The sequence below is a fragment of the Palaemon carinicauda genome, chromosome 2, assembly GCF_036898095.1.
Source record: "Palaemon carinicauda isolate YSFRI2023 chromosome 2, ASM3689809v2, whole genome shotgun sequence".
Lineage (NCBI taxonomy): Eukaryota > Metazoa > Arthropoda > Malacostraca > Decapoda > Palaemonidae > Palaemon > Palaemon carinicauda.
The window spans coordinates 139,055,414-139,083,269 of NC_090726.1; the positions used below are offsets into that span (position 1 = coordinate 139,055,414).

The following is a 27,856-nucleotide window of genomic DNA, read 5'->3' on the forward strand; positions in this document are numbered from 1 at the left end:
ACCACAAATTCATAAGAGGTTTTGGAGAGATAAAGAAACGAAAAGTAATAAATTGGGGAGTGGAAGAAGAAAGGGCCTTTAACCATTTGAAACCTGCCTTAACTAGCAATGAGTTACTCACATATCCTAGATTTGATCCCCCGTTTTTAGTGACAACAGATGCAAGTCGCGTGGCTATTGGTAGCGTAATTTTTCAACGAGATGATAAAGGTAGAGAGCGACCCATCTGTTTTGCTACTAGAGCATTAAAAGGGGCAGAAAAGAATTATAGTACAACTGATCGAGAGACATTGGCTATACTTTGGGTTCTAGAGAGGCATCGGTTCCTTTTATCAGGTCAGCCGATTGAGATGCAAAGTGATCATCGCACCTTACGTGATTTATTTTACAAAGGTGACTTGATGTCCAGACAAGCAAGATGGATTGAAAGATTGTTAGAGTTTACATAAAGGGGTTTGACCACATAGAAGGTAAAGCTAACAATGTAGCTGATGTCCTCTCGAGAGGTGTAGTAATAAGAGTAACAACTAGAACACGAAAGAGGGATGAAGAACGAACCCAGAATATTGAGGGACCCCATCAAAATAGATAACGGGATGTGAATTCACGCAAGGAGCAATCAGGAAATAAGATCTACGAGCGAGAGAGACAGATAGAGAGGGAGAGGGGGGAGGGGACTAGTGATGGTGAATGCGTGTGGGTGACAGAGGACTTGACCAGGGGTGTCCGGATTGAGTGCCCTGATGAAGCAGGTGTGATTGACCTTGGAGGTTGAGATAAAGGAAGTACGAGAGGGACAGAAAAAAGAGAAATTAATGAAAAGAGTAGGAGCAGGGATTAAAGGGGAGTTAGATAGTTACCCATCATTTCTGAATGTTCCTCGGGAGACTTTTTATAGAGAATGAAATCTTATATTGTGCTTATGAGAAGAGGGAAGGTGAATTTTGTGTACGGGTAGTTCTTCCTCCCTCTTTATTAATCGAGCCATCCACATTGTACATGCAAGTCTGTCTGCAAGGCATTTGGGAATTAATAGAACATTAAGGAGAGCACGTGAATCCTTCTTTTGGTTAGGAATGAAAAAAATTATATAAAATTATATAAAATGTTGTCATGCTTGTAACTATTTCAAAGAAAATAAAAACACTACTGCAAGCCAGAAAGTGGCTTGTGATTCCTATTAAATCTTATAATGTACTGTATATATGGATGTGGTAGGACCATTCGCTACCGGTATAACACAACATAAGTATACATGTGTATTTGTGGATGCATTTACTCGTTACACTCATACTTACGTAATGTTGGATGAATCAGCAAATTCATTAGCCCAGGCGCTGGGCTCTTTCATTACTAGGTTTGGTTGCCCGAAAATCTTGATAAGTGCTAATGGTCTTGAGATTATAAATAAGGTGGTGAAATAGGTCATGGATTTGATGAAAATTTAACACTTTTCAGTGACCGCTTATAGGACCCCAGCTAATGGCTTAGTGGAATCGCATAATTGGGAAGTACAGTAGTGAGAATTTTACGTTACTTAGTGGCTAATGAACTCCTTCATTGGCACGCCATGCTTCCTACTGCTGAGATGGCTTTGAACATTGCAAATAATGCCTCACTCAGGGGCACGTCTTTCTTTTTGGTGTATGAACAGGATCCTGTGTTAAATTATACAGTCCTGATTAACTCGCAACAGTTGCCATATTATTCAATTAAGCAATATCGTGTTTATTTACTAAATCTCTTAAGGAGAGTACTGAACACTACTGAAAGGTTTTTGAAAAGAGCTAATGAAAAACACTGCTCAAAGTATAATGGTCGGTTCAAAACCGCACCGGTAAAAGTGTTTGTGGCCGATCGTGTGTATTTGAAATGGTTACAACCTAGGAAACAAACTAGAGCCAGCATATTTGGGTCCGTACTGAGTAAAGATGGTTAAATTTAACACAGTAGTGATACAAAACATTATTAATGGAGCAGTATCTGAACATCACCAAGCAAACATATATGTGGTTCTGGAAGAGGTAGGAAAATGCTAATCAGAGTGTATCTCCTTACCCATGCCTACACGACATTCCTTAAGTTGATGAGTAGGATATATTTTTTTTTTTGTGCTGTTGTTGTTTGATATCAGACCTCATTTCTTCTTTTGACATGTTCTACATAAATTTGATGGCAACAATGTGTTCTTATGAGGTTGCTAAATGTAGTGAAGTAAAGTGTTGTGATAATTTTGCTGTGTAGCATTACGTATGACATACTGCTGAGTGAACCTAAAAACAAACAGAGAGAAATTGAATAGGTCAGATGTGATCCATCAGGCAGATGCTGTATTATTGATGTAATCATATGAGTCCTGGTTGCGGGGACCGGGGCAGTTCCCGAAGGGACAGTGGCTACTTGATTAAAGTTCATCCTCGCGGAGTTATAAGAGAAGGGTGGGAAGCTGAATTATTTTCTCGGGAAAATGGCTAGTGACCACCGATTGATAGTTACAAATGTAGTGTAGTAGTGATTTTAAAGAGGGCGAAACGGTGGTGGCGAGTTGTGTTGTGAAATTGTGCCGTGAACCCAGACAAGTAAAATTAAGTGATGAAGGAATATCTATTCCTACCCCTATCCCGCCTGAAAGGCCATTTTGCCCGCAACCAGAGGGAGGTTATTGACGAGGTTGTGTAATACCGATATTGATATGATTTTTTTCCCTTGGGGTATTCTGTATTATAATTGCAGAGGTCATAAGAAGTGAGTGGAATAATCTTTTATATAGTGTACATTTTTACATGCAATATTTAATTTTTTTTTTTTTGTGGAAAATGTCTTTTTTGGGGGGTAATTTCTAAGTATATATTTTATGTTGCATTTCTGTTTATTACATACCATTCCTTATTCTAGATCAGAGTATCCTCCATATATTATAGACTAGAAAGGGCGAGTGCTCACCTCCTCCCGGAATGAGGAGCATGGAGGTGAGGAGTAATGTCCCAAGCCTTGTATGAAAAATATGTCGGGGTATAAGTGTTTTTTACAGTGAGATCAGTGACCTTCTTAAGAGTACTATGACTGTCATATATTGTTGTGCGCGATAACTAAACTTTGTTATAGGTGACGTGTCTTAGCTCTGATAGGTTACATGTCTCAAGCCGTTTGGTGAGAGTATATTTCTATCACAGTGGAGGTTTCCACAAATCTGATTGTTTCAGCAATATTGACAGACCAACGATGTATGATTTGCTCAGGAGTGCCAGTACCACTCGAGCGCTCACAAGAACAATAAGGTACTCGTCTTAAGAGCACCTGACTGTTTAAAGTGTATTCATGAACCTTTTGTGATAAACTGAAAAAAAAAAAAAACCCTTTTCGATGTCTCATTATCCATAGACATGGGACATATATATACCGTATATGTGTGTGTGTTTGTGTGTTATATGGAATAAAAAAGAAATTCACTAAATATTTTACAAACTTATCATATCATATATTATTTTTGTATAACTCTTCCTACAGAGTTCGACCCATTGGCTTGGTTAATATCCCACTTTTAATGATAATAACCTTCCCTCTAATACTCGCTAAGTCCCTGTGATCCTGATCGTGGACTTGTGAAAACTCTCCTACCACCATTAGGCCTACTTGGACCCAATCCCACTGTTCACCCACTTTCTCGTGGTGTTCTTTTAATTTCCTTATCCAACTTTATTAATCAAATTTACAGCTACATATTCGCACTTTCCTCTTCAGATTATGTTTATTTCAACTTTTCCCTTAAGCAAATAATCAGATACCTTCGATCCTTCATATTCTCACTGTTACAACCACCGTCTTGCTCTTTCATCTACTCTATTCTAAAAAAATTCTAGCAAACCTTTCCTTACCATTCTGTGTTTTAAGAGTGAGTACACTGTGACTTAACAATATTCATCTTTAGAAACCCGGTATTTCCCACGACCTAGCATTTTTGTTTCTTCAAAAAATCACAAGACTCTCTCTGTTCGCTTCTACTTCAGGAACTCCATACCAACTAACAAAGTCATTCCTTTCCCAGCCACCTACTGTTGCATTCAAAATAAATAACGAAGTATTCGTTGATCGAAAAGAATAAGATTAAAGTAGAAAAGTCCCAAATTACGATATTATTCTTTGTCTGTCGCAACCATTACAACCAATTTGATAAATGATTCAATGCTTGGTTACCGATAAAACTTGTATTCTTGCGTACGAATTGAAAATATAAATGCAAGATGAAGATTAAATATAGCAAACATCATCTTTTTTATTATATATTAAAAAATACTCCCTACGAAGATAATAATTCAAGGGCTTCATAAATATAATTAAACTGATGTTGCATTTCATTAATATACACTAATGATTTCGACCCTTAGATTACAAAACTTCGAAAATATCTTATAAGTTTAATTTTCTGTATGTTGTCTATTGTCAGAAAATATCTACATTTAAATAGCATTAAAAAATATTGTATACATATGTTTTATCCCAAAGCAAGTTTTTTTTTTCAGAAATGTTTTAACTATCACCTAAAAACCATAATAAATACATTCTTCAACTTACCATCAGGAAAATAGCTCTTTTTTTGTAATTGGATGCAAGTCTGAATTTAAAAAAGGTCTGAAACTTTACCTCATCATTTTAATACATTTTCTTAATCATTGCGTAGCCATGATCAAGTCATTCTTAGATTTTTTTAAATCTATGTGAACTTTGTATACGTAAATTCTAGTAGTCTCCCGTGCAATCAATTGGCGCAAACGAGAACACCTTTTACTTTTAGGATGAGTTACCCCGTAAATTAGGTTTTCTTTGTTCTGTGTTGATAAAATATGGATTAATAAAACTCGATGAGTAACTCAACAAACATTTGAACACCGCTGGTCTTTCAATGTCAAGCGAGCATATTATTATTATTATTATTATTATTATTATTATTATTATTATTATTATTATTATTATTATTATTATTATCAATAGCTAAGCTACAACCCCAATTGGTAAAGCAAGATGCTACAAGCCTAAGGGCTCAAACAGGGAAAAATAGCCCAGTAAGGAAAGGAAATAGGGAAATAAATAAACGATATAAAAAGTAATGAAATTAAAATCAAATATCTAAAAGAATAACATTATCACAGGTATTTGATATACAAACTATAAAAGGACTTATGTAAGCCTGTTCAACATAAAAACATTTGCTGCGAGTTGGAACTTTTGAAGAACTACTGATTCAACACCACAACTTGGTCACAGCTGGAATGAAACTTCTAGAGTACTGTGTAGTATTGAGCATCATGATGGAGAAAGCTTGACTATTAGAATTAACTGCATACCCAGTATTACAAAGAGGATGTAACAGTCGGTGAAGATCTGAATGTAAAGGATAGTCAAAATTATAAAAAAAATCTTATGCAACATGCATAATGAACTAACTGAACGACGGTGCCAGAAATTAATATCTAGATCAGGACTAAGAAATTTAATAAACATTAAGTTCCTGTCCAACAAATTAAGATGAGAATCAGCAGCTGAAGACTAGACTGGAGAACAATACTCGAAACAAGGTTAAATAAAAGAATTAAAACACTTCTTCAGAATAGATTGATCACCGAAAATCTTGAAAGACTTTCTCAATAAGGCAATTTTTTGTGCAATTGAAGAAGACATACCTAATGTGTTTCTCAAAAGTAAATCTGCTGTCGAGAATCACACCTAAAATTTTAAAGGAATCATACAAAGTTAAAGAAACATTATCAATGCTGAGATCCAGATGTTGAGGAGCCACAGTCCTTGACCTACTTAATATCATACTTTGAGTTTTGTTAGGATTCAACTTCATACCCCATAATTTGCACCATGCACTAATTTTAGCTAGATCTCTATTAAGGGATGCAAAGAAAGTAGCATCATCTGCATATGCAACAAGCTTGTTTTCTAGACCAAACCACATGTCATGTGTATATAGTATGAAAAGTAATGGGGCCAAGAACACTACCCTGAGGAACAACAGATATCACATTCCTATACTCACTATGGTGCCCATCAACAACATCTCTTTGCAATCTATTACTAAAACATTCAATAATAATGCTAAGAACCGACCCACCCACTCCCAACTGTTTGAGTTTGAAAACAAGGGCCTCATGATTAACACGGTAAAAGGCAGCACTAAAATCAAGGCCAATCATACGAACTTCCTGACTACAATCAAGGGATTTCTGTACAGCATTGGAGACTGTAAGAAGGGCATCACATGCTCCAAGGCCTTTACGAAAACCAAATCGTAAACTAGGGAACAGATTATTACCTTCAGCAAACCTATTTAGACGTTTTGCTAAAAGACGTTAAAAAACTTTAGATAATATGGGAGTTAAGGAAATTGGGCGGTAATCAGTTGGACAAACACATTTACATGGTCGAGTAACATTACCAATTCTCCAACAAGTGCTAAAAGCTCCTCTTCTTGCTAACTTGCGCAAAATAACAGATAACTTTGGAGCTAAGAAATCTGCAGTCTTTATAAAAAAAACAAAGGAAAAATATCATTTGGGTCTATACCTCCATAAGCATCGAGGTCCACCAAGAGAGCTTTAATTTCACGAGATCGAAAAGCTAAAACTAGTTAGTTTTGTCTCACGAAAACAGGAATGAGGAAGTTCTAGTTTCTCATTACTCTGCTTACTGTCAACCACATCTGCTAAAAGGGTTGCATTTTCCTTTGGACAGTGAGTGATAGAGTCATCCGTTTTAAGTAAGGGAGGAGCTGTTGCATATAAACCAAAGAGTGCAGATTTAAGGGTAGTCCACCACTTATGCTCCTCAGTTGTACTAGAAAAGGTTTCTTTAATGGTTAAATTGTATTCTTTTGCAGTTGAAGCATAAACTCTCTGAGAAAAAGCTCTAAGCTGCGTATAGTTATTCCAGGTCAAATCTGATCTGTTACCCTTCCAAAGATGATAGGCCTCCTGCTTCTCCAAATAAGCACGTCTACAATCATCATTGAACCATGGTTTGTCCTTCACTCGGTACCTTAGTACAGTATACAAGAAGAGATACGCCTATCAATTATGCTGACTAGATTCTCATTCAAAGGGACTACAGGATCAACACTACTATACAATTGTGACAAATTCAAGCCCAAAAGATCATGCAAAATCCCATTCCAGTCTGATTGAGATTTCATATAAATCTTACATGAGTAAGATACATCAGGGAGAGGCTGCTCAGTCTTCACTACTAATGAAATTAAGGCATAATCAGATGTCCCAACTGGAGAACCAACCTTACTTGTTATAACGCCAGGGGAATCGGTGTATACGAGGTCCAAGCAGTTACCAGACCTGTGAGTAGCTTCACTTATGACTTGCTTACAGCCAGATTCAGAGGCAAAGTCTAAAGCTCTTAAGCCATGGCGATCGGTAGGAGAAACAGAATCTAACCATAGTACGCTACTTACAGCTTAGATTTTAAAAAGTTGAATGCATGAGATTGGACGCATACACTTACCTGCAAAGCTGTCTTTGAACCTAATTAAATTTGTATTGTTGAATGTATTTATGAACCCTGGATTGGAGCCTGGGAAGCCTTTGCGTTCCTGAAAGAATGAGCACACGGATAACTTAAGGACCCTATCATCCTCTCATCCTATGCATATTGACGCAAAAGTTTTCAGTTAGATCTCGCCTGTTCTCTTGAGCTTTTAAATCAATAGTTCTCCATTTATCAAATACTTCACGCTTCATAGTTCTCAGCTATGTAGGCCTGAGTCTTCCAACTCTTCTAGTGCCTTGCGGAGCCCAATCAAATGTTTGGTGAGCTAATCTCTCTTGGGGAGTACGAAGACAATGACCAAACTATCTCCTTCTACCCCTTACTATGATCTCCTCCACATAGGGCGTTTGAGTAATGTCTCTTATAATTTCATTTCTAATCCTGTCCTGCCATTTCACTCCCAATATTCTTCTGTGGGCTTTGTTCTCAAATCTACAAAATCTGAAAGATGTTGTTTCATTGTCATACGACGACTCACGTCCACTAAACTGATTTATAGTCTGATTTTTATTTGTAATTTCATACGATTTGATTTCCAAATTTTACTTAACCTAGCCACTGTATGATTTGCTTTTTTCAATCTTTTATTAAATTTCAATTCTAAAGACCTTGTAATAATAATCATAGCTGCTAAATATTTAAATGAGTCTACCTCATTAATCCTTTCTCCTTCCAATTATATTTCATCTGCTATTGCATGTTCCATTTTCATCATCTCTGTCTTTCTTCTAATTCTATGAAGACCATCCTCCTGTGATATTTCATGCATTCTCCTAGGCAAGCATTACAAATCTTGTGGTGTTCTGCTAATAAGGACAGCATCCTCAAAATACTCTAGGTTAGCTAATTATTACTATCCATTCCAATCTTTCTCAACCATACCCATCTGTTCTATGCATTACAAAATACATGAGGATAAACAACATAGGTTCACTGGAAATTAATTTGATAAGACTCCAGAAACATTAACTTTGCACTTGCTATGGTCATGAACAGACTTAATCAAATTTACATATTTAAGAGAAACTTCATAATAACAGCAGGATTCTCCACAAAATTGGCCGATGCACACTATCAAAGGCTTTCTCATAGCCCACAAATGTCATCAAAAGTGGGTTTCTATATTCTACATATTGCTGTACAAGATGTCTTAAAATTAAAATTTGTTCAGTAAAACCTTTATCTTTTCTAAATTCTGCTTGTTCATCTCTCAGCTTTTCTTTAATCTTTCTCTCTCGTCTCTTTAGAATAAGTATATTATATATTTTCATGACGACTGACGTAAGAATGAAGCCTCTCTAATTATTTCAATCAGTCACATCTTTTTTTTTTTTTTTTTGCCATTTTCACTAACACTCCTAGCTCCCATTCCTCAGGTTTCGCCTCTTCAAGCCACATTCTACAAAATAGTGTAAGTATTTTGGGAGTCACTTCATTTTCGGCCTATATAATCTCAGCAGTTATTCCATTGTATTCAGGGGCTTTCCATCTTGCGTTTTTTAAGGATACATTCAACTTCAAAAACACTGAATTCATTCATAGGCACATCAAGGTCTTCCTAAGCTTCATGTATATCAATCAAATTATTCCCTTCATAACGCCTTTTCATGACTTCACTAAAGAGTTCCATCCATCGTTGCCTTTCTTCACATTCTGTTATTATAACAGACCCACCTCTCTTTTTTGATGGGCATGTGCTTCTTCTTTGCTCCCGTATAGATTTTATAAGTAATTCTTAAACTATAGCCATTCCCTGAATTCATAGCTTTGTCAGCCTCATCTGCTTTCCTGTATAAATATTCTCTCCAGTCATTCTTTAGTTTCCTTTTGACCTCACTATCAATACTGGAATACTTAGCAAGCTCTACCTAGTAATTTTCATTAATTCCTCAAAAACTTGCGACAATTTTTCTTTGTCTCCTTTTTATAGTACCCCAAGTATCATTTGATATCCATGGCTTTCTCTTTGTAACTGCATGTCCCAAAAATTCACTACGAACTGACCGATATATTTTCTTAATACCACACCATTCTTCGTTAATTGTCTTCTCTTCTTCTTTCAAGGTCTCACGACTGCAAATCGATTCCTACATTCAATTGCGAATGTTTCTCTGTATTCATCTCCTAGAATCTTAGTTGTATCAAACCTAGGTATTCTATCCACCTTTCTGTTGGGGCCTTTCAGTTTTAATTTCAGTGCGGCAATGAGGAACTGATGATCACTATCAATGTCTGCACCTCAATATCTTCTTACATTTCACAGAGCTCTCCCTCTTCCTATACATTAGTCAAATCGGACTTTACTGTTGCTAAACACAATAACTCAAACCAGAACACTTCCTCTCTCGAGAACTTTCCCGTTTTAACAAGCGAAAACGCCGATTTGTAACTAGTTTCATGATACTTCTTGCCACAACAAATAGTGAAGAACTGTTGTAGTAGCGCACACAACAAGCTCCCGAAAAACTACCTACAGAAAATTGTTGATACACGAAGAAAATCATCATACTTAATACAGGTCAAGATTGTCAATTAAATCTCAAGCATCAGCGTTTCTTCACAAAATTCACGCCGACCGTATTGATGTTGAACATTTAAACAAAACCCACAACTCAGATACAGAAATTTGACCAATTAAAACCAAGAAATTGTTTATATTTGAAAAGTACAGCAGTCGGGTAAAATGTTTCCTGATGAAAATGTTTTTCAGCCTTTTATTAACACTTATTCTGTATTTAATCTATTTGGATTCTCATTTATTGAATCGGAAGTACGACCAATTAACAGGTATAAAAATGAGAGAGAGAGAGAGAGAGAGAGAGAGAGAGAGAGAGAGAGAGAGAGAGAGAGAGAGAGAGAGAGAGAGAGAGAGAGAGATCCTTATATAGTAATCTCGAGGTCTGAAAGGATGGTTCTCACAATTTAGAAAGTTTATTCTTATGGGAGAAACATTGATGACTGAACATAAAATCTCTAGTTTATCTACCCTCCTCCGACTTAGATCATCGTCGTTACCAATATTTTCATTTTATGAGCCACCGTGGTCTTTGAACTTTCCTTTATCTCGTAACAAAATCAATTTGCCGTGTTGCACATTACAGGAAAGGCATCATCGACAGATTGCTTTGTAGTTCTGCTAAACAATAAACAGGACAGTTTTAGATAAATTGGTAAGAACCAAAGGCTCACGAGTATCCATTGACATCAACTTGTGGTCATACATGGAAGTACTTAATATGTAACCAGGCACATGTTTCATTTTCTTGTACTTCAAAGCTGCCAGTGCAAGGGCTGGTTTATTCTTGAACAGATACCGAAATAGGTTACTTATTTTAACATATGATATCTTTCACGAAAGGAAAGGGGGAGAAGAATACAAAAATAAACAGGCATGAAAAGAGTGAAAATAAGGTTGCTATAGTCTTCGTTACCAATGCTGATATACCATTGGACGATCCGCATTTTCGAGAACCAATAAAAAGAAAGAGGTAGCAAATCTTCTTAGACCTCTACCGAGCGATTCTTGGACCAAAGAGCGCTGAGTAGAAACCGAATACACACATATAAAGGATACCTGGAAGGAAGAAAAAGAAAATATAAGTAATTAAGGTCTAATCTATTATACTGAAACCTGATTATCACAAAAATAGGTAGGAAAATCAGGCGTTGATTTGTTTTTATTTTTTTCCTACAAATTCCAGGTTGAAATTGGGTAGTATCTAAGATTAGAAATATAATATTGTAAAGGCTTTTCTTTACAAGAAAAATAATTTTGTTTGAATAAGGAATGAACTTTAGTTTCAGTGGAAGAAATAAAAGTGGTTATACGACGAAACAAAAGGAAGCCTATTATTTGAGAAGTCAGAGAGGGACAATAAAACAAAGCATAAAACATAGCTCACTCAATAGTCATGTTTGTGGTAAATTGAGGGCTTTTCCCTGCTTTTTTTTTTAAGCAATGATGAACATAACAACGTCAAGGCTCATCACAAACATACATAGACATTACATACTCTCTCTCTCTCTCTCTCTCTCTCTCTCTCTCTCTCTCTCTCTCTCTCTCTCTCTCTCTCTCTCTCACACACATAGATATGATTGAACTGTTTTATTAAACAGTACGTGGCTGTATTGACAATCGACCGAATCTTCAATGTCATCAGTGGTTGTCGGGTGTATTGGATGTACCACATGTGCAATAGACTTCCACAACCTTAGTTATTTCTTACACCTACACAGATCAGTCATAATAATGCGTATAAACCCACTAAGCTCACTGCATAATTCCCCTTTGTCTTGCACGAATTCTAGAGCTTTCTAAGTATTGTTTTTCTTTAACAACATCTCCTGTACTCTACATACCCAATACTTCCCGCCTTGTTGTTCCCTTCTTCCTAAAACTTTCAAAGAATACAGCCGTTTCATTCACCTACTGTGTATCAATCAATTCTCTACATACCCGAAGCATCTTGAAATTTTCTGATTCTTCCATTCCTCCATGCTAAAATACTTTACCCACTTTACGTATCTACAATTTTTTTTTTTTTTTTGTAATATACCTCCGCTGTAACAATCTCTTTTCTTCTTTCACCTCTAAATTCAACACTTTACTTCCATATAGGACAGTTAGCTCAACATACATTCTATCTACAATGAATACAAGTACCTTCGCACTTCTTTTCATATACTTGCTATTTCACATGCTTCACTTTTGTAGTGAATTTAATTTCCTTTTATCCAACTTCATCTACTGTATTCATTTCAAAATATTTACACAAACTAATCGGTTCCCTTCTACATCTAGATAAAGTCTCAAGGTCTATCTTGCTAGTTATCATTTACTCTCAAGAATATAGTTTTGTTCACATTCACCGTCGACATTCTCTAGTATTTGGAGTTCATCTTTAATATCTACTATTGAAGTACAAACATTGGCCATATATTTCTCAAATAACAAAAAACAATTTCCTCATCCCACAACTTTACACCTACATCAAATATGCTCTCTTTTACATCGGTGATTCTATTTATGAGGATGTTAAACTGCCATACACATGAACCTCGCATATACAATAAACATACAAAAAGCTACAAGTACCTTCTAAATAACTAGTTCAGATGACCAAAAACAACTGTAATATCTTTTTCACCTTAAAAAATCTATGCAGCCTCAGCTTCTGCATCGGCGTCAGCTTTTCCCGTGAGCAGTTCGATCGCTGCAGCTGTGTCAATGAAACCTCGATCATCCAATTCGAACTGGTCAAAGGCATCGTCGACTTCCTGTTCCGAGTATTTGTCACCCCAGGTCATCAAGGCGTGGCGGAAGCTGTAAATAGAAAATGTGATCTTAGTTTTGATAGTCACTGTTTACAGCTACCGTTCTTATTAAAAAAAAAAAAAAAAAAAAAAAAAAAAAAAGCCTTATTTTCTATGCATTGTAAGTTATGATTTTCTAAAAGGTTTTATTGTTCGGGAATATCAAATTAACTTCAAAACGACCAAGAGGGAACAAGGATAATTTCTCAAATTTAATTAAATTCTAAAATGATTTAAAAATAATTATTGGTTACGTTTATAAGACTAGGGTTAAAAGTGTTTTATATTCCCATCAAACTAGGAAAAAAATCTTTGGTTTGACCACGATTGCTTTTGTCTCTGTCTTTAAAACTATTTACAAAAGGAAAACTTATCAACCTATTTTAATGAAATTCATTGAAAAGTTTTTCCGTGCAAAGGACCAATCACCAGATTGCAAAGCAAAGGATCAATCAACATATTGCAAAGTTGATTTTAGACCTAAATCCAAATCCCACTCATCTAAAAAGAAAAAATCATCCTAATTATCAATTTTTTTTTTTTAACTTACACTTCGCCGTCAATCCATCCGTCGGAGCTGAAGGCGTTGAAGGCAGCAGCTACTACGTCGTCGTCGTCATTTTGCCCTGAGTTTCTCTCGGCGAACATCTGCAGGAGCATTGTGAAGTTGATGGGATTGGGAGCTTCGTCGAGCATGTCCTGTAATTCCCTGTCGGAGGCGATCTTACCTACGTCGTCGAACACCTGATGTAAGTAAAGTAAAATAAATGTTACTAATGTATAATTCTTCTGTACACATAAAATAAGTTTATTTTGGTTTTTAGATGATGTGATCTGACAGAAACATATAAATATGTGCATGCACCATCTCCATTTTTAGATAAACATATTGGATTTATCTTGATAAAAAAAAAATACTTTACAAGTCCCTTTATTGTTTACCTTTTGCTCAGCATTACAACATCATTTTATCTTTATATCTTATTCAAATTTACTTTTTCATTAAGCAGGAGACAATTTCTATAACGCGTATGTCAAGACAGAGTTATTTTTTTATATACCAGCAAAGGGATCTTGTTGAATAATATTTCTAATTTCTAGTATAAAATTACAAATTGCTAAGATTGTTAATAGTTGTGAAAAATCCAAAATGAATTGTTTATAGTCAAAATCAGTGGGAGGTAGCAGTAAACTATTTTCTAGGTACAAATGAGTAACTGATGCTCTTAAGAAGAAAACACCAGAGCTCTGTATTTTTTACTGACGTTACTCTGATTGCATCAGATTTTAGTCGTTTAGTTACCACTGCAGTGTGTCTCACTAAGGCTCCAAAACCCTTATATAAAAATTTGAATTTGGTCAAGTTTTACCAATAATTTTACATCCATCATAGAAAATGGTGAACGTTTTATGAAACATACATGCAACTTTCCAGGCATCGAAGATGAGTCTCTGGTTATTCACAACATTGATACACCTCCTCTAAGATACAATGAAGAGTCTCAAGATATACGTGCTTCGTAATGTACAGTGCTCTAATGTAAATGGAGTATTTCAAAAACTTGCACGAGTGAGTGCACAGACAACATCTTCATAACTTACCGCTCGTAAATCACTCTTGCCAATGACACCGTCCTTGTCCCTGTCCATCATCTGGAAACCTTCTTTGAACTCGGCCACCTGCCTCTGGGTGAACATGTCGAAGACATTGGACCCGGTCTTCTTGGCCTTTCTGGAGGAGGACTTTCTGGAAGAGGGTTTGGAGGAGACCGGGGTGGGAGCTGGGGCCTCGGGTTCTGGCTCTGGAGGGGGTGGGGCTGGAGCGGCAGCCTCTGGCTCCTCCTCCTTCTTCTTCTTCTTCTTGACTTTCTTCTCTTCAACCTGTACATAACCACAAATGAATAACTTTTCATCACATCAGTTCACGGACCTTCTTCATTTTAAACTAAAAGACGGAATTTCCTTATGAATTTCATTATTATGATATTAATTGAAAAGGACAATATAAATTATGAAAGTTATCAACATCTGATCTATTCCAAGAATGACCTAAGGATTTCTTTAGTCTACTGTAGAAGCATCAGAAAATCACCGCGCTGAACGAGTACTTTTTGTTCTAAAAAAAAAAAAAAAAAAAAAAAAAAACTTTAAATGTAAAAGTCTGTAACAAAACTATATTTTCTATTTATAAATGCATCAATTTCTTCGAGAATTCGGTAAAATCATAAACGGTAGGATACATACGATGCATTGCTTACTTAAAATATAATCTATCACCATTACTAAGATAGTTAAAGTGACTAGGAATTATAAAGAGAAAGAGAGAGACAGTGTGTGCATATATATATATATATATATATATATATATATATATATGAGAGAGAGAGAGAGAGAGAGAGAGAGAGAGAGAGAGAGAGAGAGAGAGAGAGAGAGAGAGAGAGAGAGAGAGAGAGAGATGACTAAATCCGAACTACCAACGATGAATTGATCAAATCGATGGAAAATTTACATTCGGTTAAGACTTTCCCTTTTCAAACAATAAATGTATTCAAAACGTGTTGAAATCTTTTATACTTCAGTTTCTATTATATGTTCTTATCTTATTTCTAATATGTCCAGCACATACTTTAATATCAAATCAATGATAAGTAATCATCCTTTACCACAGCTAACTTTTATATACAACAGAAATGGTGAATAACTTATAATATACACTGAAAAATTATACTTTTTATAATTCAAACTTGTATTTTGTTTTGAGTTTTATTTACCATATGAAAATTATAAGCTCGATTTTCTAGAATATACCATTTGAGTACTACATTACGCGTACGCAAACCCGACATGCATACAGATTATAGGAGAGAATCAAAAGAGTGAGGAATCAGGAAAGAAAATGGCGTAGTGGGATGTAACTTTTGGAAAACCTTTACCAGTTACGTTTTTAAAAGTCAATCATAAAAGTGAACATTTGCTTTTCATCAAGTTCGCTTCTTTCACAAGAGTATGGCGTCTGCAATCACAAATTCATGTTGTATTTTCACAAAAAGACAGGATGCAGTTTTGGATCACACCACTAACATGCTTACGTAATCACAGAAAAATACTCTGTATAAGAAGTATTTTGTCTGTAAATCTTCAAGTCAAAGCGGCTTGGCAAAGCTGTTGACAAAGTGGTCTTAAAGATTGGGCTGTTGATCAATAATTTTTCTTAAACAGTATATAAATTATTCATACTTGAAGTGCTGTCACATTCCATAAAGAAAACATAAAAACTATTTTTATCCTATGGTTTTATATATACATCATATACATTGCATATGCATTAAAAATATCAAAATTAATTACCGCACTTATCCAGGTTTAGACTTGGCGCAACGCCTACTTGAGCCAGACATTTTGCTTATTTTTGCTAAATTTTATTATTGACTGCAACGAGGCCTTTCAAGATGCTCGCTGCCAAGATATATAAGCAGCTACAAAAGAGGAAGAAGTAGGGAATTGCGTCAGGTGAGAGAGAGAGAGAGAGAGAGAGAGAGAGAGAGAGAGAGAGAGAGAGAGAGAGAGAGAGAGAGATTGGCACATCGAATGAGGACATTCATGGTTTTATAGCCATTATAACACATTTATAATGACAGTGAATGTCTAGACTACTTGGTAGCAATGAATGGGAATTACAAGCATAGAATTACGAATCTGAGATCATTTACCAGTAATCCACAGAAAACTTTTGAACAATATGCTATGACGTAAAAAGTCTAAAACATCTTTGCACTCTGGATTTATTCAACAGGATAAAACAAAGGTGTTCTTAGTCAATATGCCTGGTCAGCTTATATTGTTTTTATGTATAAAAATATGTTAAAAAAAACTTATCTAACGACATTTTGTCATTGCTCTTGGAGTCTCGTCTAACAATAAGATCACATCTCACGTTCCAGTAAGCTTTCCTTCTGATAACCCTACTGTATCAACGTCGAATATTTTCCTTAACACTTCTGGACATTAACTTAGACCTAACGAATGCTCAGAAGTTTAAACACACTAATAAAGCAAAATAGATTTTCTTTAAATTCGGACGTTATTCCATCTACTTATGTACCCTTAATTCTCAGCAAAGTACGCTTTCCGGATTCCGGTGAAAATTGTAAGTCAAAATTAATGGCAAAGAATTCCAGGATCGCAAGAAAGAGTAAGGCAATGGCAGTGACGGAAGGCAGGAGCAAGCACTGCCATCACTGGTTGAATAAAATGAAAATGCATCATGGGAGTTGCAAGAAAGTTTCAGAAGCCGATTGAGTGGCACAGGTTGCAATGATAGGTTGGAATATATAGATTAAATGATTTTCATGGAAAAAATCTGAATTCACTACAATAGATAAAATAAATTCTGGCAATTGTTAGTTATTGTTCCCAAGTGTATTAAAAAACAGTGAAAATACGGGTTTATCTAAATTGTTTACTAAAACGGGAACAAAATTAACATATCATATTGGCAAAGTACGGGTAAAGGAATGACAAATAGGTAGCAAGATACATCACACATGGTCCATCCGAGGAGTAAGGGTGCGGTGTGAATAATTCTCGAAGATGCACACATTTTAGCTTATGGAATGCAGTACTGGGTGCGAGTTACAGGAAACACAAAGATCTAATTATAACTCTTATTAATTTTTAACTTAGTGTGAAGGTATGCCTTATCGGCGAATTATAATACTTGCTTACTATCAACACAATATTAAAGATAAACGGAAAGATACACAATTAAAATGATAATTAATCCGGAAGAAAAGAAAATGCCCGCCTCTGAAAAGAGGAAGATAATATGAGCCAAGGAAATAAGGAGTAGGAAGAGAATTCTATTTTTGAGTCCAGGGCTAAGAAAGTTACCGGATCGAGCAGCCTGGGATTAGATTAAAATATTTGAGCCATATGAGCCGGTGCTGGTGCCAAGGAGACAGTTCATTGATGAGGTGTGACTGAGGGAAAATCTAGACGTTAGGTAGCAAAAAGAAGATGGAAAGATACAGCTAGGGACCAAAGGGACGCTGCAAAGACCATTTAGTAATACTAGAAACCCTGAGAATGTACTGATATCCACAAGTGAACGTATGAAGTGGTTCATGTCCCTTAATAATCCGAATTTCCTTTCTTGAAGACCCTTTGAAATATTTGCATGACGGCTAAATAATAATACGAAAATAATGTTTAAATCTCACCAAAACAAGGTTGAGCTATCTAGTTTTATAACGTCCTCTTTTTTCCTTTTTTCTCCCTTTTATTAAAAAAAAAACAGGAATTATGCATCAACAGTTCAAGACAAATGCTTAAAAATTAGGAGCACTGTAACAAAAATTAAAGTTGATATAAAATGGACAACAAACCTTTTGCCAAGTAAACTTACTATAACAAACATCCTCTCCCATCAAGTTGTTTTGGTCAATTAGGTACAAACTTTTGATAAATATACAAATGAATGGAATGTAGATCAAATGGGAATAACTTTAAAGCAAACAAGGTAACTGGGAAACCAATTTTGATGAGACTAGTGAGTTTTAGTATAGAAGTTAGGATTCAGATTTAGGAGAAACTGCTGAGATGGAATATCAAAAAATCATTAACCAGACACTATCTAAAGATTCTGTCGAAAATTTACCAAATAAAAAAAGAAATACTTGGTCTTAATATTGAATATATTACAACCGAATTTTATTTCTAAAATGGTGCAGAAAATTGTCCCTCATCATCATATTTCAAAAATTTACAGCCTTAAAAGACTTCAACAATAAATTTTTTTTCCGTAAGGTTATAAATTTTGAGGCACCAATAAAAAGAAGAAAAAAATTGCGGGCTAGAAGATAAAAGAAACGAGCATCATCCCTTTTCCTTGTTCGTTATTGAGAAAATTAGCTCAACCGCTTTTAATTCAGTACTGACATCAACTGTAAAAATGTAAAAATTTTTACGAAGCCTTAAAAGGAGCAAAAATCCTAGGCAGAACGAATGGACATCAAATGATCAGAGGCATCACAACCAAGGATAGGAAAAGGTTCGATTCTCTGAAGAACATTAATGTTTAAATGTTCTTGAGAGGATGAGGTTTTACTCTTAATGGTTCACCCCAACAGACTGGCGATTCAAGCAGTGAAAACTTTTAAAGATTCAAAACTACTCTCCAAAAGGAACTCAATCGTTAAGCATTCCTGTTAAGAGTAAAGGAATTATTTGTCCCTAAACCCACAAACACAATAAATTGCAAGAACTTAATTATTTTTTTTCTAAATAAACTTTGATTAAAGAAGAAAAACCATATTTTTCAAATGTGTAAATTATTGTGACGAAAGTGAGTAATAAATAACTTGGATGACAAAAGATACTTTGTAAGAACAGTTATGAACCTCAGTGGGCGTAGAGCTCCAGCAAATGAAGAATTGCAATAGAGCTGGAAGATAAAGTGGGGAACAAGTACGGATACAGTAACAATGCTCAGCAGCAATTTTCCATCTTGAGATTGTGACACACGGAAATGATGTTGGATGCATGCTTGAGGCAATAACCATGTATGGAACACTTTTTATGGCCAGGTATCTGATTCTAACACTAACTGATAATATATATATATATATATATATATATATATATATATATATATATATATATATATATATATATATATATATATATATAGGGGAAAACTGTATTCTTAATAAGTTGTGATGTCAGATGATGCAATCCTGCCATAAAATACATGTTGACTCATTCAAATGAAAAAGCTCAATTGCTCCATGATTCCCTTGACTGCAGCTGCATAAAAATTCCAAGTCAACTAATCTCAATCTCAAAATTAACATGAAACTAAAAAGACTTCGTGACTAAGTCGCTGACGACAATCAAGACTTTTAAACTTTCGAGTTTATTCAGTAGGTGTAACCTATCTACAACTCAGTCCAGTCTCTGAAGATGTTCCCAGTGTACTTCTTGAGGAAATCCATTAACAAGACTTAAACTGCTCTCGTGTCGAAAAATCCCATCTAATGGGCTTACACTTCCTTGCACTTCTCCAAAATGCTTTTCATTTACTCGTTTAAGCATCTATGATCGAAATATAATTACAATAAAAAAGGTCTGCACACCAGTTAATACATCTGATGTCGTTCACACGCCTTTCGTTTTCATAATGCCGACAAAGAGGCAAAAGTAAAAACTCAAGAAAAGGAAAATTGCTTTTAACTCTATCCTTCATTTCTGGTTCCATTTCATTACCTAACCTTTTCCGTCTCATTCAGTAATGATTATTGCCCATCAATTTTATTTGCCCTTTGAACTAGCCTTTATTATGTTGGACAATGCCTTTCCCCTCCTCTGACCTAACAAATTTTCAAAGTAGCTACAAAGGGGATGTAAGTAAGTGGGCTGCAGCCTCATTAAACAAATATTACTTCGAAATTTATTAATGATGAAAAACACAGATTGGGGGACCATTTACTCCCGTGTGTGAACGTTTTGAGTGCAGGCGCGCACCGACGAATTAAAAGCTGGTAAAACAAACTTAGGGACATTTTACTTCCGAGTACAAATGTTTCGAGCTCGCGTGCACACACACATATATATATATATATATATATATATATATATATATATATATATATATATATATATATATATATATATATATATATATATATATACATATATATATACATATATATGTGTGTGTGTGTGAGATAGTGAAAGTATCCGTTTTCACACTATATTAAGCTTTAGCCCACATTAGAAAAGGGAAAGCAAGGAGAGATTGAATGAAAATTTGCAGGTTTGTTTATAATCGTGTTTTCCCCGAAACTAGTTGGAAGGTGAAACGGCTGAGCAAACAATGCATCCAGCCTTTCCTTCATTACAATTTAGAGAATGTATAGTTTTTCGTATCTCTATACTGTATATTTACGTATATATAAATCGATACGTGTATACAAATACTCACATTTACATCGAATCAAATATTCTGTGCATTCGAAAACTTACATTCCAAATTCTCCTTAATGATGAATTACGAAAAACATTCAAACACTGACGAGGTTGATACACCAATCCCTTTCTTTCCCTATTCAGCTTTATAGTTCAACATAATACAACATTCCGACGGAACCTTTACAAACGCACAGGAGTCTTTATACTAAGCTTTGCCTATGGCTTTATATGCACAGAAGGTGGTTTGACGTTAACTCTACATTAGTATTTTCCACATGTTATCACTGATTATAACTACTCCATTCTTCTTCCTAATTATTACAATATCCCTCAATTTCAATTAGTTTGCAATATTTATCATTTTAAATGCTTGCATGACAAGCCTACTCATTTCGGTGCAAAAGATGTTTTACCCCACAACATTTTTACTTTCATATTTCTAATATATGGCCCTAGCCTTATGAGCTCAAGGGTAATGACTAATTAATCCGCACTTTTTTTTTAGTGCCAAATTCAAATACTCCACTTTGACTCCTTTTAACATTCCCTAAATATTTTGGGCCTTCCATAGACATTCAAACTTGAAGACCAAATTGTTCAAAAGGCCATAACAGGACTTATATGGCCAACGATTGTTCATTTCCTTTTAATTAAAACTATTTAGAACTCTACTTGGTTTACTATTTTTTTTTTCTTACCATCGATGGTAACCCTTAATACAACTAGTCATTACTTAAAAGGCGAATATCATGGTTAAAAATACATCATTACCGATAACACAGCGGCCAGCGACCCTTTGTTTATCGATGGTAAGCTTCCCCACTGCCATATGTTTCTCCTCATCAGGGTATCAGGGGACCAGGTTTTCCCCCTTTTTAACATGTTCCGGGTAGGCTATACTTAGACCAGAGCATGACGGCTCGAGGCGCCTATGCCGAACCTACCACCGCCCTCCCGCCCACTCACGCACGCACTCACGCACACACACACACACTTTCCATCCTTTATTTGGGTCGTAGCCCTGACCGCCTTTTGCTCATCTCTCTCCCTCTCTTTTAATCACACGGATTTTTCTAACAATGAAACACCGAATGAGAGGTGACGTATTTATGTCGTCTGAAAATAAAATCTTCGACAAAAAAGTATAAAAAGGAATAACGAAAATATACGGTGGAGTCATACAGGAATCCACAAATATTTACACGCGCCAAAAGGTATCTTGACGGCAATCTTTTTCTCACCTTTGGCGGTGTTTTTCTTTTCGTGAATCGAGGGCAAAGAATGTGTCTTGGGAAATAGAACAGGTGTTACATCATTAATTTCAGGAGGGCCGCCATATTAAGTTTATTTATAAAGAGAGATAACCGGTAAAAAATAATAATTTTTGTCAAATCCTTCGAGACTGAGGACAGTGGTTATCATCATCCAGTGGTTTACAAAAAAAGCGCAAACCGTTAAATTTCTATTTCCTTTTAATTTACTTACCTTTAAATTACTGATCTGCTTTTACTCAGTCAAAAAAAGAATAGCCCTACTCTATCAAACATCCTCTCAAGGATCCTTTTTGATAATTGTTGGAAATACCATTGTTTAAAGGAACAAGGCAACTACATGTACAGACTGACATTATTAGTAAAGTCATAGTAAGCAGAAAAAAAAAAAAAAAACGAAAACTCCAAGAATCATAACAAGACTGTGAAAACGGTGCTGAGTTTCAATCGTAAGTTTCTAGTGTGTACAGTATCAATACACAAAGTTTAGATAACAGTCAGCCTTGAATATTTAACGTTTATTTGTAACATTTAAAAAAGAAATGCCTAAAACTACGAGAGAATCCTAAGAAAAAAGGAACAACCCCTTATCCTTCTTTATATAACCTCAACAGAGGTTTTCCGTGTTGATAGTTCTTTGCGACTAGAGCATGCAAATTCCCATTGTGAGAATAAGCTGAAAATACACGGAAACCAATAGTAAAAGATAATCTAAAAATATTCAAGTAACTTCCTAAAATAAACAGATGGTGGAAGTTTGTTAAAAAACGAAAGCAGTGCCACTGCAGGACTAGAGACAACGAAAACAAAGCGATAAAGGTATTTTCTTTTCTCTCTTGCGTTCAAACTCTAATTTTACAGATTAAATATTAGAAGAAAATGCATCATTCAAGCGCCCAATATGGGAAAGAAGTGAGGAAAATAATAGCTGGATGCAAGAACTTTGATAAGAAAATCTAGCAACCGAAGTTCCGAAGGTGTCTTTCATAGCCTTTTGCCAGCTACCCGAAGTGAACTGAACTTTGAAAGGTTGATGAGAATCTAACGCAACTCGATGCCATATATCCCAACCGGAAGTATCAAATTAGGTGGGTCTTATTTCTCGGTTGTCTTTGCGCTTTTACCTTCTGTGTTTATATATACACCCAAGATTCATGAAAGAACGTCATTCTAGCAGATGGAGTTTCATGAAAATTATTTATATAATTAGTTAGAAAGGAGTTGCCAAATATAATTTAGTTAGAAAACAAGAAGAACCATAAGTATTTCTTGGCTTCTTGATTGCTTTAGTCTGTTAAGGTTAATGATAATTAATTAATTAGAATAACGATCATCATTTTACATGCTACTATTACGATTATTACAAAAGCTAGGATAAGATGGACCCAGTTTTCGGATACATAGTAATTTTGTAGCTAAAATCTGCTGATTTTTCTTCCTACCCTAAACATCCCAACAGACTAGAATCTATGAACTTTTTACCTGGAGGTAATTCTTAAGCTATTCTAAACAACGAGGATTGAAGGTTTTCCAATCCGTACTATAATTATTTCAGAACAGTAATTAAGGGCTAAACATAATGATTTTAATGAAAATGATAGATCAAGGTTTCAATTTTAACGTAACGTCTACATATATTCTAATATGCTAAGTGTTGTGTATATAAAATCGTTGATAATTTTCAAGACAAATATTTCTCTCACCCGGCGACGTGTCCCGTTTATCAATTCCCAAATTTAGCCCACATTAACTTTACAGCTGTTTCCTATCTCGAACTCAAACGAAAGATTTCATCTCCAAAAGTCCCTCTCTGTCACTGTCAGTCAGTGGTAGATGACTGCGTCATTCGATATTATCGATGCTAATGGTCTGGAGGAGGTCGGAGTTTATACTTCCGCTTTGCTCGCACGCATGCTCGCACACAGAGAGAGAGAGAGAGAGAGAGAGAGAGAGAGAGAGAGAGAGAGAGAGAGAGAGAGAACTTTTCAAATGATAAAACAGTATCCATTCAAATGACAATTTCAAATTTCAATTTGGTTCTTTTCTTTTAAGGTTCTGGAGATAACGTCACTTTCTTTTGTTCAACAGTTGAACAACTCAAAAAGTTTCTCTCATCTATATTTCCTACGAATGAACGATCAATCAGATCGTAATATTCTTTTTCGTTCAAGGGGTTTAGAATACTTGCTGCTATAATTTTAATGGTTCTTCTCCCTGAAATGTCATAGTGATGAGTTGAGAAATGAGAACTGAAGTTTTGAGTGACATCCTTGTATAAAAAATGGAATGATATCTATTGCATCCTCGGAATTCTTATCGAAAGCGGATTAGTTATTTATTTTAATGGGGAGAGATTAAGAGGAGGTTGGCTGCCCAAATCAAGACTGTTCTCTGTAAGCGTTTTGAATGAAGGTAGATTAAATGATTCAAGAATCACAGAGAACGAAAGTTCCAAACCACAGAATTGTATGGTATGTAGGGTTAATTTTCCTAGTCAAGTGTGAAAATAATGACGTATGGTTTCCAAGAGCGCTAAGTGAATTCAGGTGAAATAAAAGAGATATTTTCCTCCAGAGGGGAATCGAACTCGTTTCCTCCTAAAAGATAATTCATCGGGTCTCTGCTGACCCTACCAGGTAATTAAATACCAGCTGGTTAGTCGTTTTTGGACATTCCTTAATTAACCCTGAGGTCAAGGGACCATTCAGCACCAATGTGGAACGGAGGGGTGGGAGGACTCCAGGTGCGTTTTGAAGTAAAAAGTAAAAGGTTGAATATCAAAATGGATGAAAGGAGTGGGAACAGAAGAATAGTTAAAGGCTACACAACGAGCGCAGTTACACTATAAAGACCGGTAAGTAGTGTCTACAGTTTACCGCTTGGACTGTTGGAAAGTCTACTATGGCGGGTCGCAGACACCATGGAAATTGACATGTGTCCGCATCTTTAAAAAAAAAAATTGTCAAAGAACCGAAAGGTTGACTGTCTAAAAATCAGTCGCTACAAGAAATTATGAGGATATTCACAGTAACAGCCAATGATGAAAAGATAAGTCAATTATACTTTAAATGACTTTACTTAATATTGTTTGTGCTGGATATGAAAAGAACATGTTTACGGAAGAATCAGTTCCTGTCTATCCTAGTACATTAAATCAATGAAGTTCATGAACAGTAAACTAGTACTTTGCCAGTCAACTGTTAAGAAGATTGAATTATGTAAAAAATAAATATTACCGGAATAAATGCCAAGCATTTTGATATCTGCCATAGATAATAAATAGCTTTTATTGTCAAGTAACATTCAGTCCCAGGGTTTGATAAATAAAATGCTGCACTTTATATAAAATCTCAGTGTTCTGGGGAGCAATATTACAACCGTGAATAAAGGGGGAAGCAGCAAATGTGGGATAACAAAGGTAAGAAGGCTGAAAGTAAGAGTAAGAACTGCATAATTACGTTAGGAAACATATATATTTCTACAGGAATTTAAATCCCATTAATACTTCTTATTTGCAAAAAGAAAAAAAAAAGGGTGGGGGGGGGGGGGTATTACGTTTTCGTCATTACATCTGACTTATGTGCACAGAATTGAATTGTCTTTATAATATTTCGAACACCTTCCCATATAATTAAAATATCAAATAGAATTTTTTAACTTTCTTATATTAGTATGTACCTATACTAGTTTATGACGTACACAGCAATGTAAAGGTACATGTGTTGTGCACACTTAGTCTCAACAACAATTACTATCGCACATATAAAAAACGTTACACACCTTAAGTAATAAATAAATACATGAAATGAATGGTTTCTATGATTGCAATTTTCTACACATTTCTTAATTACTCTGATACTAGTCAAAGAAGTGTACCATTCTAATTTGTTTTTTATACATCTAGTGTATGTACAATTGCTTACGGTTAACAGGATTAATAACGTTGGGGAGTTGAGCATGGCACTGGGGCCTGGGAGGCCATTCAGCACCCATGTGCAACTTAAGAAAACCTCGCCAGTTGTATTATTAGCGACAGTTAAAGATGTTGGACAACAAGATGGAAGACAAGAAGAGGGAACAGAGATATAAATAGTAAAGGTAAAAACAATGAGACCAGGCATCCCGTAAAAATGCTGCATTGGCTGTGTTTATCCCTCCTTACAAGGATTTACTGATAACGTGAGTGTATGTGCCCAGTATAGATACAATACCATGCGTAAGATTATATCTGTACGGGTATATAGGTACTGTTAACCTTGCCCAAAAAATTTGCTTTAATAAGATATTTCAGTTCATTTAATTTACCTTTCTTAAAGGATTTTATAAGGTAACGGGAGAATCTATCTAATTTCTTGATTAAAAAACTCAAGCTTACTTTCCGGTATACTAAGCCTATCATTTATTAACGAATAAGTAAAAAAAATCCTTAATCCTTTTATACTCTCCCGCAGGGACACTCTTTGTGAAACTATCCCGAAGTGCGAAAAATATCTGAAACAACGTTTGATTTTACAGTAATCATGAACCTTAATATTTCAGTAGATCATTAATTAGTTTGTTTTAAATCGACACTATTATTCAAGTGTTAAGAATATACTTTCATTATAGCCTACTGTACTTGGAATTTATGTTATATAAGGGCAACAGTTTTCAGATATATAAGAAGTCTTTCATGTTTTATTTCGTTGAAATAATTGAAACGGTCTTTGGTATTTAAAAAAGAAAACACTCTCGGATAGTTACCCAAAATATCCGAGGTAAGCTGTAGCAGAATTTCGAATACAGGTATCATGTACAATCTCCGGAATATGATAATCATAAGACAACGGGTCTTCTGCTCAAAAAAATGTCATGGCATTTACATAATAAGTAACAAGTGCGTTCTGTATAAATGAGACCAGGCATCCCATAAACCCGCTTCTATAAACCACAAAGTTTGGTACCAAGAAAACAAACCGTGCAGTCAAGAGGTAAGAATGGAATTCCGTCTTATGCATAAACTTTTACATATTCGATTTCAGTAATACATCATGTTTGCAACGAACTAGCCCATTAATACACGACGAATCTATATTCTCTCCATACTTGAGGCTAAAACTTAAAAGACAAATTCAATTGGGCGAATTCACTTAATTATAAAAACACAATTCCTTTTGGAACGAAATGTAGGCGAATTTAACAATCACTGTTTTTGCAGATGGAATCAGTTTCCATCTCTGAGGCATCGACGTCACACTCACCATTTACAAATCTACCAAACACGAAGCACTTTCCCGAAATTTTGAAGGTAAACCACGAGAGAGTCCTAAATTTTAAAGTCGGACTCGAGAGCTCAGTACTCACCATGGCTGCCTTTCTCCTCTCCGAAGTTACTCCAGGGAATAGGGTGTGGCTGACTCTGGTCTTATACCCAGCATTTTCTTACGCCCCTCCCACTCGACATCCCCATCTCCCTTTCCTCACCTCTCCTCACCCCCTCTCTCCGTTTATCTCAAGCTTCCAAACAGGTTTCCTCCACCCAACCACCCAGCCATTTCCTCTCGCCACCTTGGGCTCTGCCCCCCTTACTATTACCCAGGGTATTTCCCCTCCACTCAACTACCCAACCACTTCCTCCCTACCTTCTTACGTTTCCTCCCCTCTACCCCCGACTAAAGTTCATCTCATAAAATTTCCCCTCTATTTACTCCCCTCTAAGCCTCATTCGCATCACCTTTGCAACCCTCTTCTCCTCTGTTCCTCAA

General features: G+C 35.6%; 1 protein-coding gene across 1 annotated transcript; it reads right to left on the bottom strand.

Annotated features, from left to right (window-relative positions):
- Nucleotides 1-10,478: 10,478 nt before the first annotated feature.
- On the bottom strand, nucleotides 10,479-27,606 carry LOC137627467 (myosin regulatory light chain 2-like). Its single transcript, XM_068358555.1, has 5 exons — nucleotides 27,456-27,606; nucleotides 14,476-14,754; nucleotides 13,424-13,617; nucleotides 12,708-12,883; nucleotides 10,479-11,134 (listed from the first exon to the last, which is right to left on the bottom strand). Exons 1-4 carry the CDS (start codon nucleotides 27,456-27,458, stop codon nucleotides 12,718-12,720), a joined length of 642 nt encoding a protein of 213 aa, XP_068214656.1. The 5' UTR covers nucleotides 27,459-27,606; the 3' UTR covers nucleotides 10,479-11,134; nucleotides 12,708-12,717.
- Between the last annotated feature and the right edge of the window lie 250 nt (nucleotides 27,607-27,856).